A 14,840-nucleotide genomic window follows, 5' to 3' on the forward strand; every position below is an offset into this window, starting at 1 on the left:
ATTAAGCCAATTTCTGGGATTCACACAAAGCCTCGAATTGTAGGCTAACTCCTTGGCTGGGTTTGCACGAGGCTCCGATGAGGCTGGCTGGTTAATGGTTCAGCTGCTAACCCTTGCTGATGGTTTTGACCCTGCCCCTCTTCTGCTGCCTTGTGTGCGAAAATAATCAGCTCCTGTACAAACCTACTCTGGCTGGCATGGCTGCCCAAGTGTCTGGCGTGTAAAAATAACCTTCACACACATCTGCAAACAGAGCAAGAGAGTCTCAAGAGCTTTTGTGGGTTTTTTTCCCTTTTCCTTCTCAAGTTTCAGGTGGAGGCCAACTGGCAGGATTAGTTGGGCAGCCAACCAGGGCAGGAAACCAGGAGGCCTGAGTTCTCAGAACAGGGCTCCAGAGGAGGATCAGCACTGCCCCTTCTCTACCTGGGGCAGAAGGAAGCCAGGTAGGCCACAAGTGCAGATTCTCACATTCCAGAGTGGAGCAGAGCAAGAGATGCACCTGGATGGCCATACAGGTAGTCCTCGCTTAACGACTACAATTGGGACTGAAATTTTGGTTGCTAAGTGAAGCGGTCATTAAGCAAATCCAACCCAGTTTTACGACCATTTTGCAGCGGGTGTTAAGCAGATCACCCCAATCGTTAAGTAAACCATGTGGTTGTTAAGTGAATCACATGGTTCCCTGCTGTTTTTGGTTGCTGGAAGCCGGCTGGGAAGGTTGAAAATAGCAATCATGTGACCATGGGACACTGCAACTGTCATAAGTGTGAGGACCAGTCACAAGTCGGGTTTTTTCAGCACCATAAGTCCAAACTGTTGCTAAATGAATGGTCATTAAGCGAGGACTACTTGTAATACCATTTTAAAAAGACTCCAGACTTGAAGGCTAAGGCAGAGCTTTATTTCAGAAAGCTGCAGGGCTCCCACAGGGTCTGTCTCCCACTAGACAGGCAGTTTCCCCACTGAAATGCATTTGGCTGTGTTTGCACCACATTTCACCTGGCGAGCTGAACAAACCAATTGTCTGAGCAGCCGCTGGTGAAGCCACTCAACTAGTCAAAATCCTAAGCAAAATCACACTAATGAAGTGTACCATATTATGCCTGTCCGTCTGTCCATCTATGGGGTCGCTAGGAGTGGAAAACGATTTGATGGCACATCATCCATCCGTCCATCTGTACCCACCGGAGCAGTGGGTGAGTGCATGTGCTCTCCTGCCCTTATTGGGTCTCGGAGGGGGGCAGGGCAGAGGCAGAGTTCGCATCAGGGGCTGGATCCTGGGTCCCGATGGGCAAGAGCTCTGCCCCTATTTGACCTTGACAAAGTCCTGCTCCGTTTTTCTTCTAGACAAAACAGAGCTGGAAAAGGCAATCCAGCCACGCTTAGAGAACCGGTTGTCCAGTTTGGGGTCCAAGGAGCCTGGGCCCCCTCCCTGCTCTCGCTCTCTCTCTCTCTTTCTTTCTTTCTTTCTTTCTTTCTTTTTCTTTCTTTCCCGGGAGATCCTGAACGCCCGCCGATCCCTCCCCTTTCCCCGAGCCTCGACCGCTTCTGTCTCCTGCTTGTTTCCCGCCACCGTCCTGTTTCCTTCCTTCCTTCCGTCCTTCCTTCCTTCGTTCGCCAACCCAGTCCCCGGGACACTCCCAGGCCTCTCGCGGAAGCTCAGAGAGGGGAGCGGGGAGCGGCTCGCCCGGGATCGGGGTACGTCGCTGCGCGCCCGGGTTGGGCCGGCGTTTCCCGGGGAAGGGCCGGCGCCGCGCGCCCGGAGGCGGCCCTTCTCGCCAGGCGTTTCGGCGCGCGCGGGGCGGCGGCGCGGCGCGGCGCGGCGGGGCTCCCTCCCCCTCCGCCGCGGCCGGGCTCGGGCAGCGGCTGCGAACCGGGCCGGGGGAGCCGCCGCCCCTGCCCCGGCGCCCGCGGGTTGCCAGGCCGCCTTAAGGAGAGCCAGGCGCTCCGCCTCCCAGGCAGGGGTGCCCTTGGCTGCCCCCCCGCCTCGCCCCGCCTCCCAAAGGCCACCCAGCTCGGAGGCGGGCAGGGAAGAGGGTGGCGGGTCCGACCCCCGCCGCCCCCGCCCCCCGCTCTCTTCCAGCGCGAACTCGGGAGCGAACCGCGGCGGTCGGGGCGCCCCGACCCGTTTCCAGAAGCCGGGAGCTCCTGCCAGGCGGGAGGGGGCGGGGAGGGAGGGGACGCCTGCCTCTTCCCTCCTCCCACTCCGTCTCCGCTCGGCGCGGAGCCCCGCCAATGCTAGGCAACCGGGGGTGCTCGGGGGCGAAACCGGCGGCCGCTCAGAGGCGGCGAGCTGCGCGGGGCTGCGGAGCGCGTCGGGCGCAGCCGGGCGAGCGGGGGCCGCGGAGGTGACAGCCCAGCGCGCCCCCTCCCTTCCCGGCCGGCCGCTGGCACAGCGGGCCGGGGGGCAGCCGGCGCCGGCGGTTCCGCGGATGCCGCCGCCACTCCCCGGCTGACTCGGCCGCGGGCGGGCTCCTCGCTCCGGGTCTCCGCCGCGGCGCTCCCGGGCGCTCTCCCTAGCCTCCGGCCGGCGAGGGGGCCGCCGCAGCCGCGGCCAGCGGGACCGAGCGGGGCGGCCGCCTGAGCCTAGCCGGTCGCCTCGGCGCGGGATCGGGGCCCCGGGGGCGGCTTTGGAGACGACCGCGGGCCACCCAGCGGGAAGAGGCGAGAGGGGGTCGTCGGCGCCGCCTCCGCCCGGTGAGTGGGTGGCGCGGCCGAGCCTGGCTGCCTCTCCTTGGGGGGCGGGGGGTGCAGACTTGGAGAGACTCCCCCGCTCCCCTTTCCATCCAGCCATCCCTCCCCTTTAACATACTTCCCACATACTTAAATTTTCCAGCCTTGCGACCTTCGGACGTGTCCGGAGGGGAGAGCCGGGGTGGGGGGGCGACTCCTAATTCATTGCACCTCCCAATAACTTGAGCTGGTCCTGTTCCTCCCCGCCCCCCGCTTTCCCTCGGATGCTGGTAGCCCAGGAACAGGGTCGGGCGCCCCCCGGTTTGGAAACGGAGGGATGCAGGGTGGCTTCCTCCCCCCCTTCATCTGCCCTTGGTCTACCACAACAAGAGCGCCCCCCCTTTTTTTTCTTAGTCCTCCTCCCGTGCCCACTTATAAAACGCGTCTTTCCCCTCTTCTTCTCCCCCCTCCCACAACCCGGCAGTGTCCAAGGATCATGGAAGCGCCCGGCGTGTCTTCCCGGGGTCTGTGGATCTCCCTCCTGGCGCCCCTGCTGTTTTCCAGCTGCCCAGGTAAGGCGATGCTGCGCGCTGCTTTGCGTGAGTTTTCTTGGCGTTTTCGGTCGAGCGCGGCTCTTCCTCGGCGGAGGCTCGGCCTGGCTTTTGACTCGGGTCTCAATCGATCGGAAAAACCCGGTGTTTAATCTATCTCTTTATAATGATGCGTTAGTTTTGCACGATAAGGCTTGTTTCTTGCTGGCGAAGTTTTGCGGAACTCGGGGCACCCCTTCCGCTGGGGACAAGGAGGAGAAAATCGGTGGGTTTTTTCCAAGGGGCGGTATGGGGTGCATCGACCCTCTGCTGGGATAGAGGCTGAGCACCCCGTCCCGCACGCCCCCCCCCCTTTCAAGGCAGCTTTCTCGATTGCCGTCCTCCGACATTGCAGCCCAAGGAGAAACAAGTTTAAGAGATGTTTTTGGAGTGCAAAAAACGCGGGGTGGGAGGCTTCTGCGTGGAAAGATGTATTGAGTCTGGGGAAGAGGCATAAGGGGGTCTGTCTGGCAGCATCTGTGTGAAAAGAAGCGGAGAGAAGGCATAGATCTTGTGACTCGCAGCCGCCTTAGGCTATGCTAGGAGAATCTGGGAGTCTGAAAGCCCTTTTTCCAGGGAACTCATTTTATTAAAAGGTGTCCGTTTTTGCCACAAAGTAATCAAGTGGGGCTCCCAGGCGCCTCCTGTTTTTTCTGTAGCTTCCTGGTCTGCTTGATCAAGATGGTTGTGCTAGGGATGACTCACCTGGGAATAGTACTGGTCCTGTAAGAGTTCTGTGTTTTTTGAAACAGCAAAACAGGTTTGCATGTCAGTTTGGGAAGGTGTTTACAACAGTCCTGTAAGGTGGGGGCGGAGGTCGCCCGGCCTCGTTATTCTCCGGACAGAGCCGTCGTTGTGGGCAAAGAGAAGCTGCGTGTGCGTCTCAAAGGCCTGGTGAAATATGGTGGTGTTGCGATATCGTCAAGACAGACAGAAATAAATAAATAACACTCCTCTGCCCCTTTTCTACCCCCCCCCAATCTTGTATTCTGCCCATTTTTATTGAGAGCAAATGCCTGGCCCAGGGAGAACGTTTTGGGGGCTGTTTTCATGGCATTGCTCTTGTTAACCAGCTTTTCTATAGAGGTCCACTGAAGCCCGACCTTGAAAATGTCTTTCCAGGAGGGGGTGAACAACGTTTTTTCTCTCCCAGTGGATATTTAGTGTCTCTGCCGGCTGGAAATCCTGGGATTTCTCCTCCGAACCATCTAGAGATTGTAAAGACCCCAGATGCATGGTGTTATTATTGTACAGGATTGGGCAGATGCGGCATTTGTGACGATGGCTTAAGAAACCGAGGAGGTTACAAACTGCGATGCTCCCTGGCTTAAGGCATGTCTCGTTTGTTCTCGCCCTTCCTTAGAGTCATTTTTCAGGTGTCTGGCTCCCAAAATGAACCATCTATGTCTTTGGAATGAGGTTTTGGCAGGAGCATGTCTGAGGTTGGACCTGTGGCTCTGGGAATTCCCACACAGTTGCTGCCTTGTGGTTCAGTTGCAGAAATATGTGCCTGAAAGGAGAACTCAGGGTTTGATCCTTTGGAGATGTGTTTTTCCAAGCTCTCCTCTGCGAGAACGGAAGAGCTGCATGTGTTGTGGGTGCAGTTAAATGCAGGGAAGTTTCCCAGCCTCAGGTTAGTAGCATGTTGCTGCTTTAGTGGGCTATAGTTATGACAGATTAATGGGAAGGCTACGATGCAGCTGGCTGTCTTCCCCGGCAGTCCAGCCCCTCCAAGCAATGAGATGGAGCTGTCTGAAGCTGGCTGTCTTGAGCAGCCTTGAAAAGGAGCCGCAGCTGCCTTAGGTTCCATCAGGGTGACCGTCCGAGCCCCCGACAAAGATTGTGGCTTATTATCTCCAAAGTTCCTCTTAAAGATCCTTACAGTTGGTTTAAAGCTGTACGGGGTGGGGAGAGGAGAGTTCTTAAGAGTTTTAAAGATAGCTGTGTGTGGCCTTTCCTGCAAGAAATACTTGTGAAAAACGGACATGGAAGCCTTGCACGCTTTTCCAGCGAACCTTATAGGGCCAGGATCCTAAAACAGATGCAAAGGGGTGTGAAGAGGGATGTTCGGGCTGGGTTGAGACACCTGCACAAGGCAGAGAACAGACTTTGAAACTGTTTCCCACAACATGGTTAACTTGGTTTCTGTGTCAACCCTAGCCCAATGGGCAAGGTTCACACCACAGACAGAGCCCCCCCACCCCAAAAAACGAACCAATTAACCAGGCTTAACAAGCGGTGGCCACACAGCCTTGTGGACTTGACCTGACCTGGTTAAACCTATTAGGGAATGCAGCTGCCCTACATGCAGGCTGGGTCACCTGTTTTCACGAGGTTGCGGTGCCAGTCACAATGTGCCATAGCGATGCCCCGCAAGCCTCGGGGGGGGGGGGGGCTGTGAAAAGCTTTGTGTGCTTGAGACATTATCTGTTTGTTCTCCTTGATCAAGGGTGGCTGTGTTGCAGCTGTGGGCTGCAGAGAGATGCTTGTGCTGAGCGGTTGTGCTCCAGTCAGGAATTTATGGCTAAGTGATGTTGAGCTCTGTAAACCCCTTCATGGCACTGGGCTTTCTTGCCTTGCCCCACTCCTGCATGCACACAGATACACATACGCGCACACGCGCACACACACACACTCACACATACAGGCCTTTCCAGCGCCTTCCTCCACACCAGGACAGGCTGTTGACAAAATGTCTGCAGTCTAGTCTTTCGGTAGGCTAAACACATCCCCTGCGTTTGATGTGTTTCTTTCTCCTCGCCTCTGCTCTCCTGCGAGGCTCATTCAGTTGCGCATCACCTGCACATGACTCTTGGCTGAATGTGAGAACTGATTCCGTTTCACAAGGATGAAGTGTGGCGTGATGGAGCTGGCCAGCCTCCCACATCCATCCCAGTTGCTTTTGTGCTGTGTTGATTGAGGAGGGAGGAAAGTGTACAAGTGGGGCTGGCTTGTTGCCCATCCCTCCCTCCCTCCCTCCCTCCTTCCTTCCTTCCTTCCTTCCTTCCTTCCTTCCTTCCTTCCTTCCTTCCTTCCTTCCTTCCTTCCCTCCCTCCCTCCCTCCCTCCTTCCTTCCCTCCTTCCCTCCTTCCTTCCTTCCTTCCTTCCCTCCTTCCCTCCTTCCTTCTTTCCTTCCTTCCTTCCTCATATGCCTCCCTGGCCAACAGAAAGTGTTCACAAGCAATCTTTCCTTGAACTCCTGTATCGTTACATTGCCTCCTCCCTACTTGGCTTCCTACACACAAAACAATTGTCCAGATTTTAAAACATGCATTTGTATGATAAATGGTTTGCCTGTTAGAAAACTGTTCGGTGTAATGACTGGAGGGTGGGTTGGTATCTCAGCTTGGCTGAAGTTCAGGTATCACAGGTGATGCCCTTGAAAGTACAGGCCTATGGAATGGAAAACTTTTTCTCTGCAGAGAGAACGTCCTTGTGTTAGGAAACAAAGCCCTCCTGAAGAAGGCGGGAGAAGAGAATCCATGCCTTTAGCTGCTAGTTATCTGCACGCAGGGATTCTTCGTGTGTGTTTTACTTCGGTTTTTCGAACAGCTGTAGGAGGTTTGCTGGATGGCAGTGTACAGGCACCCACAAAGAGGCAACATTTATTTGTATCGCAGCTCCTTCTGTGTACTGGTCCAGATGCCTGTATATCCATCCTTATCTGGGAGCTAAGGTGTTAAAACGCCAGTGCCAGGTGAGTTCAAGATTTGGAAGTTACTTCTGCCCCTACTTTCCTTATTCTGCCTTTTACCCTTTCCTCTAATGCGCTGGATCGCTCCTCCTGTCATCACCAACTGACACGGCGTTGGCCGTGGATGATGGGGGTTGGAGTTGACTGCATTTGGAACCAGGTTGGGAAAGCTGGCTTTAGACCAGTGTTTCTCAACCTTGGCAACTTGAAGACGTGTGGACTTCAACTCCCAGAATTCCCCAGCCAGCATGGCTGGCTGGGGAATTCTGGGAGTTGAAGTCCACACGTCTTCAAGTTGCCGTGGTTGAGAAACACTGCCCTAGACGCTCACTAACAGTTTCAGACTTGGCAGAATGTGCTGTGCTGTTTCCTTCTGGGTTTAAATCCCCAAGTGTCCTGCCAGGTGATGAATATTCATGTGATTGAGGCCAAGTCATGTTCTCAGCCAAACTAAGACCAGTTTACTTGGACTGTCATGGCCGATAGAAGGATCCCTTAGTCCAGTCCCTTCCCTTTTCCTCTTCCCCTTTCAAATGCAATTCTGAAGTGGCCTGGTGGCCAAATGAAAATAAGGCAATGAGTCATGTAGCAAGCAGGAAAACACACAGATAATACATCAAGCTGACTGGACAGAAGAGGACTTTAGCATCTGGAAACGAAACTTTTTAAGCAAGCCACAGGCAGGTGGCTGCCCACGCCCCGCACATGCTCTGCACAGCTGTAAAGGTATGCAGAACCAAGTGATCTGGAAGATTTGCATAGCTCATCCTGTGACAGCAGCCTTGTTTGGCACAGAGAGGCGAGTGGGTGTCCTGGCTCCCTCATGATAGAAAAGGGCATGTGTTTTGAGGTGTAAACATACAGCCCTCGAAGAGAATCTCTGTGGCTCAGGGTTGAGCTGTGCAGCCCTTGGTGCTCTCTGAGCTTGGCTGTTTTCTTGCAGACGTTTCATTGCCAGGCTAGGCAACCTCTTCAGTGCAAAGAGGGAGTGGGTCTTGCAAGGCCCACTCCCTCTTTGCACTGAAGAGGTTGCCTAGCCTGGCAATGAAACGTCTGCAAGAAAACAGCCAAGCTCAGAGAGCACCAAGGGCTGCACAGCTCAACCCTAAACGCCTTTCATTTGGAATAAATTTTGCTGATAGTAGAACTACCCAAACATGCAGGATCTCTGGCACTTAACAGAGTTAGCCATGGGTAGGAGCTGGATGGTGGTCAGCCCTTTGGGGCAGTCCAGACAAGAAGCACAAACTATGAGTACTAACTCTATCTTTACGGTATTGTAAGGTTGCAGGAACAGACTCTTGCAAGTCTGAAAATATTTCTCCCCTCCTCTTTTTTTTACTCTCCGGAAAACTAGGGGGGGGCCCTTCTGAGATGCTTCCCACGTCTCCTTTCCTTCTGTGGGCTGAGATGTCTTTTGCATAGCAGTTGTCTAGGCTGCATCCCTTCCTCCTGTCTCCCAAGGTCATTCCCACAGATCATTACAGATGGGGAGGTCCTCTGGAAAGCTTAGGATTTGGGGCTAGACTAAAAGAAGTCCAGAAGGAACTCAGGGCATAGCACAGCGTTTCTCAAGCTTGGCCACTTTAAAAACGTGATTTGGTAGTTTTCTGGAAGAGATGAATGGCCTGGGCTTATAATGGTTTGAGGAAACCTCCATGTTCAGGGGCAGTCGAATTGTTAGTGAAAGGCTCCACTGGAAAAGGACCACTTCTTCTGAAAAACAGGATCCTGGCTTCTAGACCAACCATCTCCTTGGGCCTCCCAAATGTAGTTATGTCTGGGCATGCTGGGAGTTGTATTCCCTAGACACCTGGAGGGCACCAGGTTGGGGAAGGATAGACCATAGGCCTTGTTCTGCAGAAGGCAGAAGAGTCGTGGCCGGACCAGAAGGAGAACAGCAAGATGAGGAAAAACTGCATTATATTTACACTGGTCAGACTGCTGAATAAAGCTGAAGACCCGGATCCCTAACCAAAAACTTGAGTTGGCAACCTGAGCTGCTGCCGCCCAACAACTCAGTGTTTCTCAAGCTTGGCCACTTCAAGCTGTGTGGACTTCAACTCCCAGAGCATAGCTGGCTGAGGGAATTCTGGGAGTTGGTCCACACATCTTAAAGTGGCCAAGCTTGAGAAACACTGGCATACCATACCAATAATGCTGCCAAGAATGCAGTCATCAGGAGCTGAGCTGAGCCTAAGGTGTCTTTCCTTAAACATGGGTAAGGTTGCAGACTTCCAAATCAAACAAAAATTTCAGCTTAAGCCGGCAGACATCTTAGGACTCGATCCCCTGCCTGATCCTGCAACCCACAAATTTCAGAAGTTTGGTTAGGGTTAAAACCAAACTTGGCTCATGCACCTGTCCTTGTTGCTGCAGTGTGAAGACTCCCCACTCATCATTGGCTGAGGATACGGCCTCCCAACAGGCAGGCTGAAAGTCAAGTCTTCTAGCTGGAAAACTACGTTTCCCTTGCTCTTCCTTCCCCCCATGTGGACAGTCCAGTGTGCGTGGAGGGGAGCCTTCAGAGACTGGTGTTCCGGTGGGCTTGGATGGGCCTCCGTGTGATGGTGATGCCTGGAAAGCTACAGGTAGTCCTCGCTTAACGACAGTCGCTTAGTGATGGTTTGGACTTACGACGGTGCTGAAAAAACTGACTTGCGGCCGGTCCTCATACTTACAACTGTTGCAGCCCCCCTGTAGTCATGTGATCACGATTTGGGGGCTTGGCCACCGGTTCACATTTATGGCTGTCGCAGCATCCTGTGGCCACATAATCACCATTTTCTACTCTTCCGGCTGGTTTCTGGCAAGCAAAATCAATGGGGAACCATGTGATTCGCTTAACAACTGCCACAAAAAAGGTCATAAAGTCGGGTCGGATTTGCTTAATGACAGCTTCACTTAGCAACTGAAATGCTGGCCCCAATTGTGGTCGTTAAGCGAGGACCACCTGTACAAGGGTCTTTCAAAAGTGCTGCATGCTTCAGATATGATCTGCTTCTTGTTAGCATCAGGGCAACTATGCAAGGTGGCTGAGCTCAGTGACACCTGGCCTCTGGGTTCTGCAGCTCCATGTCTGGACACTTCCCTTGGGCAGAAGTTTGGGCCTTGACCAGGGGAATATCGACCCTGTGGAAGAACGAACGTGGTCTTGTTCCCCTTGGTTAGCAGAAAGCAGAATCCACTTTTTTCCCCAGTGGGTTTGGGAGCAGTGGATCCAGCAAGTCCACTGATGCCTCCCTGTCCTCTTCTTACTGAGCATCCTCTCCCCCATCCCACAGGGTAACCCGTTGTCCTGAATCTGTGGCGTGTGGAATTGTGTGCGGACTGCAGCATAACTGGTTTTCTTGCCCAGACATGGTAAATGGCAGACTGTTCGCTCCTGGCACATGTTCCTCCATATGTGTAAATGAGCCCCGTGGGTCTAGCGTGCAAGCCCAGCTGCTTTGGTTAGGTGTGATTTGGGTACTGTGCAAACCATGGGTTCTGTGAAGGCAGCCTGCGATTGCACCCCCAGAAAATGTCAGAGCGTGGAGGGAACGAAAAGCTCAGCAAGAGACCTGCCTGTGAGCAGGAGCCCTTCCCACCACCAGTGACCATAGTGTAGCTCTTCTGCACCCAGAGGTGCTAGAGCAGCACTTCCCAGCCTCTAGGGATGCTGGGAGTTGTAGTCCAAATGTGTCTAGAGAGCACTGTGCTTGGAAAGTCTAGCCTAGTGAATGGGGAGACTTCATGAGGCTTTGGGTGGTCTAGCTGATGGATTTGAAGAACCTGTTTAAGGTTCAGTCCTGCACTTGAAGATCTCTCTGAGTAACCCCCCCACCCCCGCCCCCCAGAGGCAGAAGGAAGATAAGAAGTCTAGCTGCATGGTAGTGCTGCCTGGGAAGCAGAGCTTCCAAATTCAGAGGCATTCTACCTCCCAAATGCTAGCCATCAGGAAAGACAAACAAGGGAGGTGGTCCTCTTCTTCCCCATTCGCATGACTCAGCCACCCTTTCCTTCCATTGGCATTTTGCCCTGATGGGGGAGAGCCAATTGCACTGTAATTTTGCACTGCGGGGGAGCTTTTTAAAAAAATCCGTTCAGTCGTGTCTGATTCTCGGAGACTGCCTGGACCAGTCCCTGCAGTTTTCGTGGCAAGGTTTTTCAGAAGGGGTTTGCCATTGCCTGCTTTCTAGGGCTGGGAGAAGGTGACTGGCCCAAGGGCACCCAGCTGGCTTTGTGCCTAAGGCGGCACTAGAACTCACAGCCTCCCAGTTTCTAGCCTGGTGCAGACAATACCTTCCAGACTAGCTCTGCTGCTGGGATGGAGGGGGGGGGGTCTTGTTTTGCATTGAAGATGGAGGTCTGAAGGAGTGGACGGGATACTTTAATTCCCAAACCGTCTTAAACTAGGGTAACCAAAAATCAGGAGGAGTCTGGAAGCAGGGACACAACTGGGGGGGGGGGGCAGCAAGCGGGGCATGTGCCCCAGGTGCCGTGCTGGGGGGGGTGCCAAAATGAATGCTAGGGTGGTGCCAAAATGGGCACGGAATCCATGTCTGCCCCGCGTGACACAGACCCCAGTTGCGGGCTGGTCCAGAAGCCCCTTTTCCAACTAACACCTTTTATCCAAGGGCGTCTGTGTTTGCGGGCTGCAGCCCTTTTGCCAGATGCACGGAGTGGCTTGACTGATGGAGGATTTGAATTGGGATGAGGTGGGGGGGAACGGAGGGGAAGAGGTGATGGTTATGCAGATGTGGATTATGTGTGAGACAGATGACGAGTCACTCACCAATTAACCACCATGTTTTCCAAGGAATTCAGACTGAAGGAAAAATATTTGTGGTGGAGAGATTTAGCGAGTTGGACTAAGACTGACTTCTCGTTTCTGCTTCCTTCCCCCATTCTTCTTGCACTCTATTCCAGTTCCTCTCCTGTTTTCAGGAACCTCTTTGTCTTGTCTGTCTGCCTTTAGGTTTCTGGTCTGCAGTAAATCCTCTCACTCCATCCGCACACAGCTCTGACATTGTTGCTTCTTAATTTCCCGTGAGCAGATTAAACAGTCACCTGGTTCAGCAAGCTGTCTCTGGGCTTGGAGGATGCCTATTTAAGCTCCTCTCCTAACTGTGGCCAAGTGAGACTGTGGTGGTGGAGGATATTACAGGTAGTCCTCGACTTACGACCACAATTGGGAATGGAACATCTGTCGCTAAGTGATGTGGTCATTAAGTGAGTTGCTCCTGGTTTTATGACCTTTTTCCACAGCTGTTAAGTGAATCCAGCTTCCCCCACTGATTTTGCTTTTTGGAAACCCCCTGGGAAGGTCACAGATGGCGATCACGTGATCCTGGGATGCCGCAGCCATTGTAAATACATGCCGGTTGCCAAGCACCCAAATTTTGATCACGCGACCATGGGGACGCAGCAATAGTCCTAAGTGTGAGGTCTGGTCGCAGGTCATTTTTTTCAGCACCGTCATAACTTCAAACAGTCGTTAAACGGATGGTCATAAGTCGAGGACTATCTGTACTTTTCTGTAAGTGGGGGAGACAGATCTTTGGAGAAGGTTTCCAAGGCAGACATTGAAACAAAAGCTGGCTTGTTTTAAAATCCCTGTTTTTAGGGATCTTTTTCCTCCCTCTGTTGTGCTGCATACATGAGTCAGGAAAATTGGGTGGGCTGGAGGATGATTCTTGCTTGCAGTTTTCACTTTTGGTGGATCAAGCAGGGCATCCTAGAAGAAAGGGCATTTCCTTTGCAATGCAGAAGATTCCTCTTTGTTGGCAGACATCTTTCGGATGGTGGGGGAAAAGCGCAGTCCCAAGGCCTGGGAAGTTCTGGGAGATGCAGTCCAGCCTTTCTGGAGAACACTGGATTCTGGAGGAAGCCTTTTTTAATAAGTGAAACAACAACAGTGGTCGTGCATAGGGCAGATCCTGCCAGCCCTTCAAGGTGGATCAGACTAGGAATCCAGTGCTCTATAGGTCAGGATTACTTTTATTTTAACAGCTAGAGGAAAGCATCTTGCAGGTCTGAATGCATTTCCCTTCCCTCCCTTTACCTTTGTGAGAACTAGGGAGGGTCTTGTCTGAGGTCCTTTCTCACATTACAGTTCTGCCCTTGACTCAGTCCTCTTTTATCTGACCATTGTCTTGGTTGCAGCTCTTCCTCCTGTCCCTCAAGGCCATCCCCTCTGCTCCCTACAGATCCTTCCTTCCAGCTCACCCCAGCATAAGCCCCGCTACCCATTTCTGGAGGGGAAGACTGCACAGTGGTGTCCCGCCACCATCTAATGCAGCCTTAGAGCCATGTGTCAAAAGTAGGGCTTTCCATCTCAAGCTCATGCCATGCTGTGCAGTTGGCCAGCCAGCTTCATTTCAACCTTTCGAGGTAGGCCAGGTCAGGAAATAGATGCCACGTGGTATGCCAGCCCCAGTTGGCTACTGAACAGCCCCTTCCCTCCAGTCACTGCCCTCCATTGCCTTTTGGGGAGCAAGTTCATTGATGGAACAGTGCAAGGATGGATGGTTTTTGAACCAGGTGAAATTGACAAGGATTCTGCCATTTTCCCCTTCTAATCCAAGGGACAGGGAAAGGGGGAGGGGGGCCTTTCTTCTCTTCCTTCCAGCCCCCCCCTTTTTTTTTTTACTGATCCAAGAGGGGTAAAATAACAAGGAACCCAACAATCAAAGACCAGGATAAACTTGGTCCAGATCGAACATCAAGCCAAGGAAGGAGTTTCAATCCAGAAAAGGGTTTGATAAATTGGTTTCATTTCCTTCTGGTTTACATGAAGGAGACAAACAGCTGAAACACCTCCTTGGTCCTTCAGAAGCATCTCTATTGTGATTCTGGGCCTTCCCTTTTATCTTAGGGTACATGTTGTTTTTCAGTGCAAAATCCAGACATGCATAGCTTTGTAAAAGATATTGGGGCAGGGTAAAAAAAAGTTGAGTAACAGATGACTCATAGTCATCCAACACAGTTTTCTTGGCAATAATACAGAAATGGTTGCCATTTCCTTTTTCTAGGCTGTGGGATGCTTTTTTCCCCATTTGGCCAATAGCCCTGGGATTTCCGGATAATCTCCCGTCCAAGTAGCAGTTAGCTCTGACACCCTGCTTAGCTTTTGGAGACCAGTCAGAGTTGGCTAGATCATCACCTGCTGGGAACTGAAGACTCTCTCAAGTCCTAGTGATTACATGGACACAAAAATTAGTAGCTAAAAGTCTATTATCAGCTCTTCTTAAGTCTTCAGCCATGTTTTCCCACCCACTAGCCCAACCCTCCATGATCTCACTCTGAGTAATGTAAGGTTTCCTTGAGTCAAGCTCAACTCCTTTCATGGACAAATCCATGGAGTTTTCTTGGCAGCCATTAATGAAGTACTTTTTGACATCCTGACTTCTGGCCCTGAGATTCCTGGTGGTCTCCACTGGGACCTACTAGGACCTACCAGGTCCTACCACCTATCTACTAGGACCTCCACCAGGATCTACTAGGACCTATCAGTTCCGACTAGGACTTACAAGGTCCTACCACCTGTCTACTAGGACCTCCACCAGGACCTACTAACAAGGTCCAAATCTGAGCCCTTCTGAAACCAGTTAAGTTCAGCTAGATGAGACTTTTCTGGATGGATATTATATTAAATGAAAAAAGCTCCCCCCCCATCAATAAATCTGTGTCTGGATTGCAGAGTGGTAGGAAACCTCCACTGTGGACAGTTGGTTCCTTCTGAAAAGGGGAAAACAGTGAAATGTTACAGCATCTCAAGACTAACCGATTCAGTGTGGTATAAAGCCACCCCCCTCCAGGATGGTGCAATTCCATGTCACTGCAAATATCAGGGGTTGTAGCAAGAACATGTCTGGAGGAAACCGTGAAAAAAACTTTTG

At 52.5% G+C, this 14,840-nt stretch overlaps 1 protein-coding gene across 1 annotated transcript in view; it reads left to right on the top strand.

Moving 5' to 3' along the window:
- The first annotated feature begins 2,274 nt into the window (after nucleotides 1-2,274).
- Nucleotides 2,275-14,840, top strand: part of LOC134492805 (tyrosine-protein phosphatase non-receptor type substrate 1-like) — a 91,412-nt gene continuing 78,846 nt past the window's right edge. Inside the window, exons 1-2 of the mRNA XM_063296915.1 lie at nucleotides 2,275-2,697; nucleotides 3,158-3,245. Coding sequence (XP_063152985.1) covers nucleotides 3,170-3,245 — 76 coding nt within the window. The 5' untranslated portion in view covers nucleotides 2,275-2,697; nucleotides 3,158-3,169. The remainder of the gene's footprint in view (nucleotides 2,698-3,157; nucleotides 3,246-14,840) is intronic.

Source organism: Candoia aspera, chromosome 3, assembly GCF_035149785.1.
Source record: "Candoia aspera isolate rCanAsp1 chromosome 3, rCanAsp1.hap2, whole genome shotgun sequence".
Taxonomy (NCBI): Eukaryota; Metazoa; Chordata; class Lepidosauria; order Squamata; family Boidae; genus Candoia; species Candoia aspera.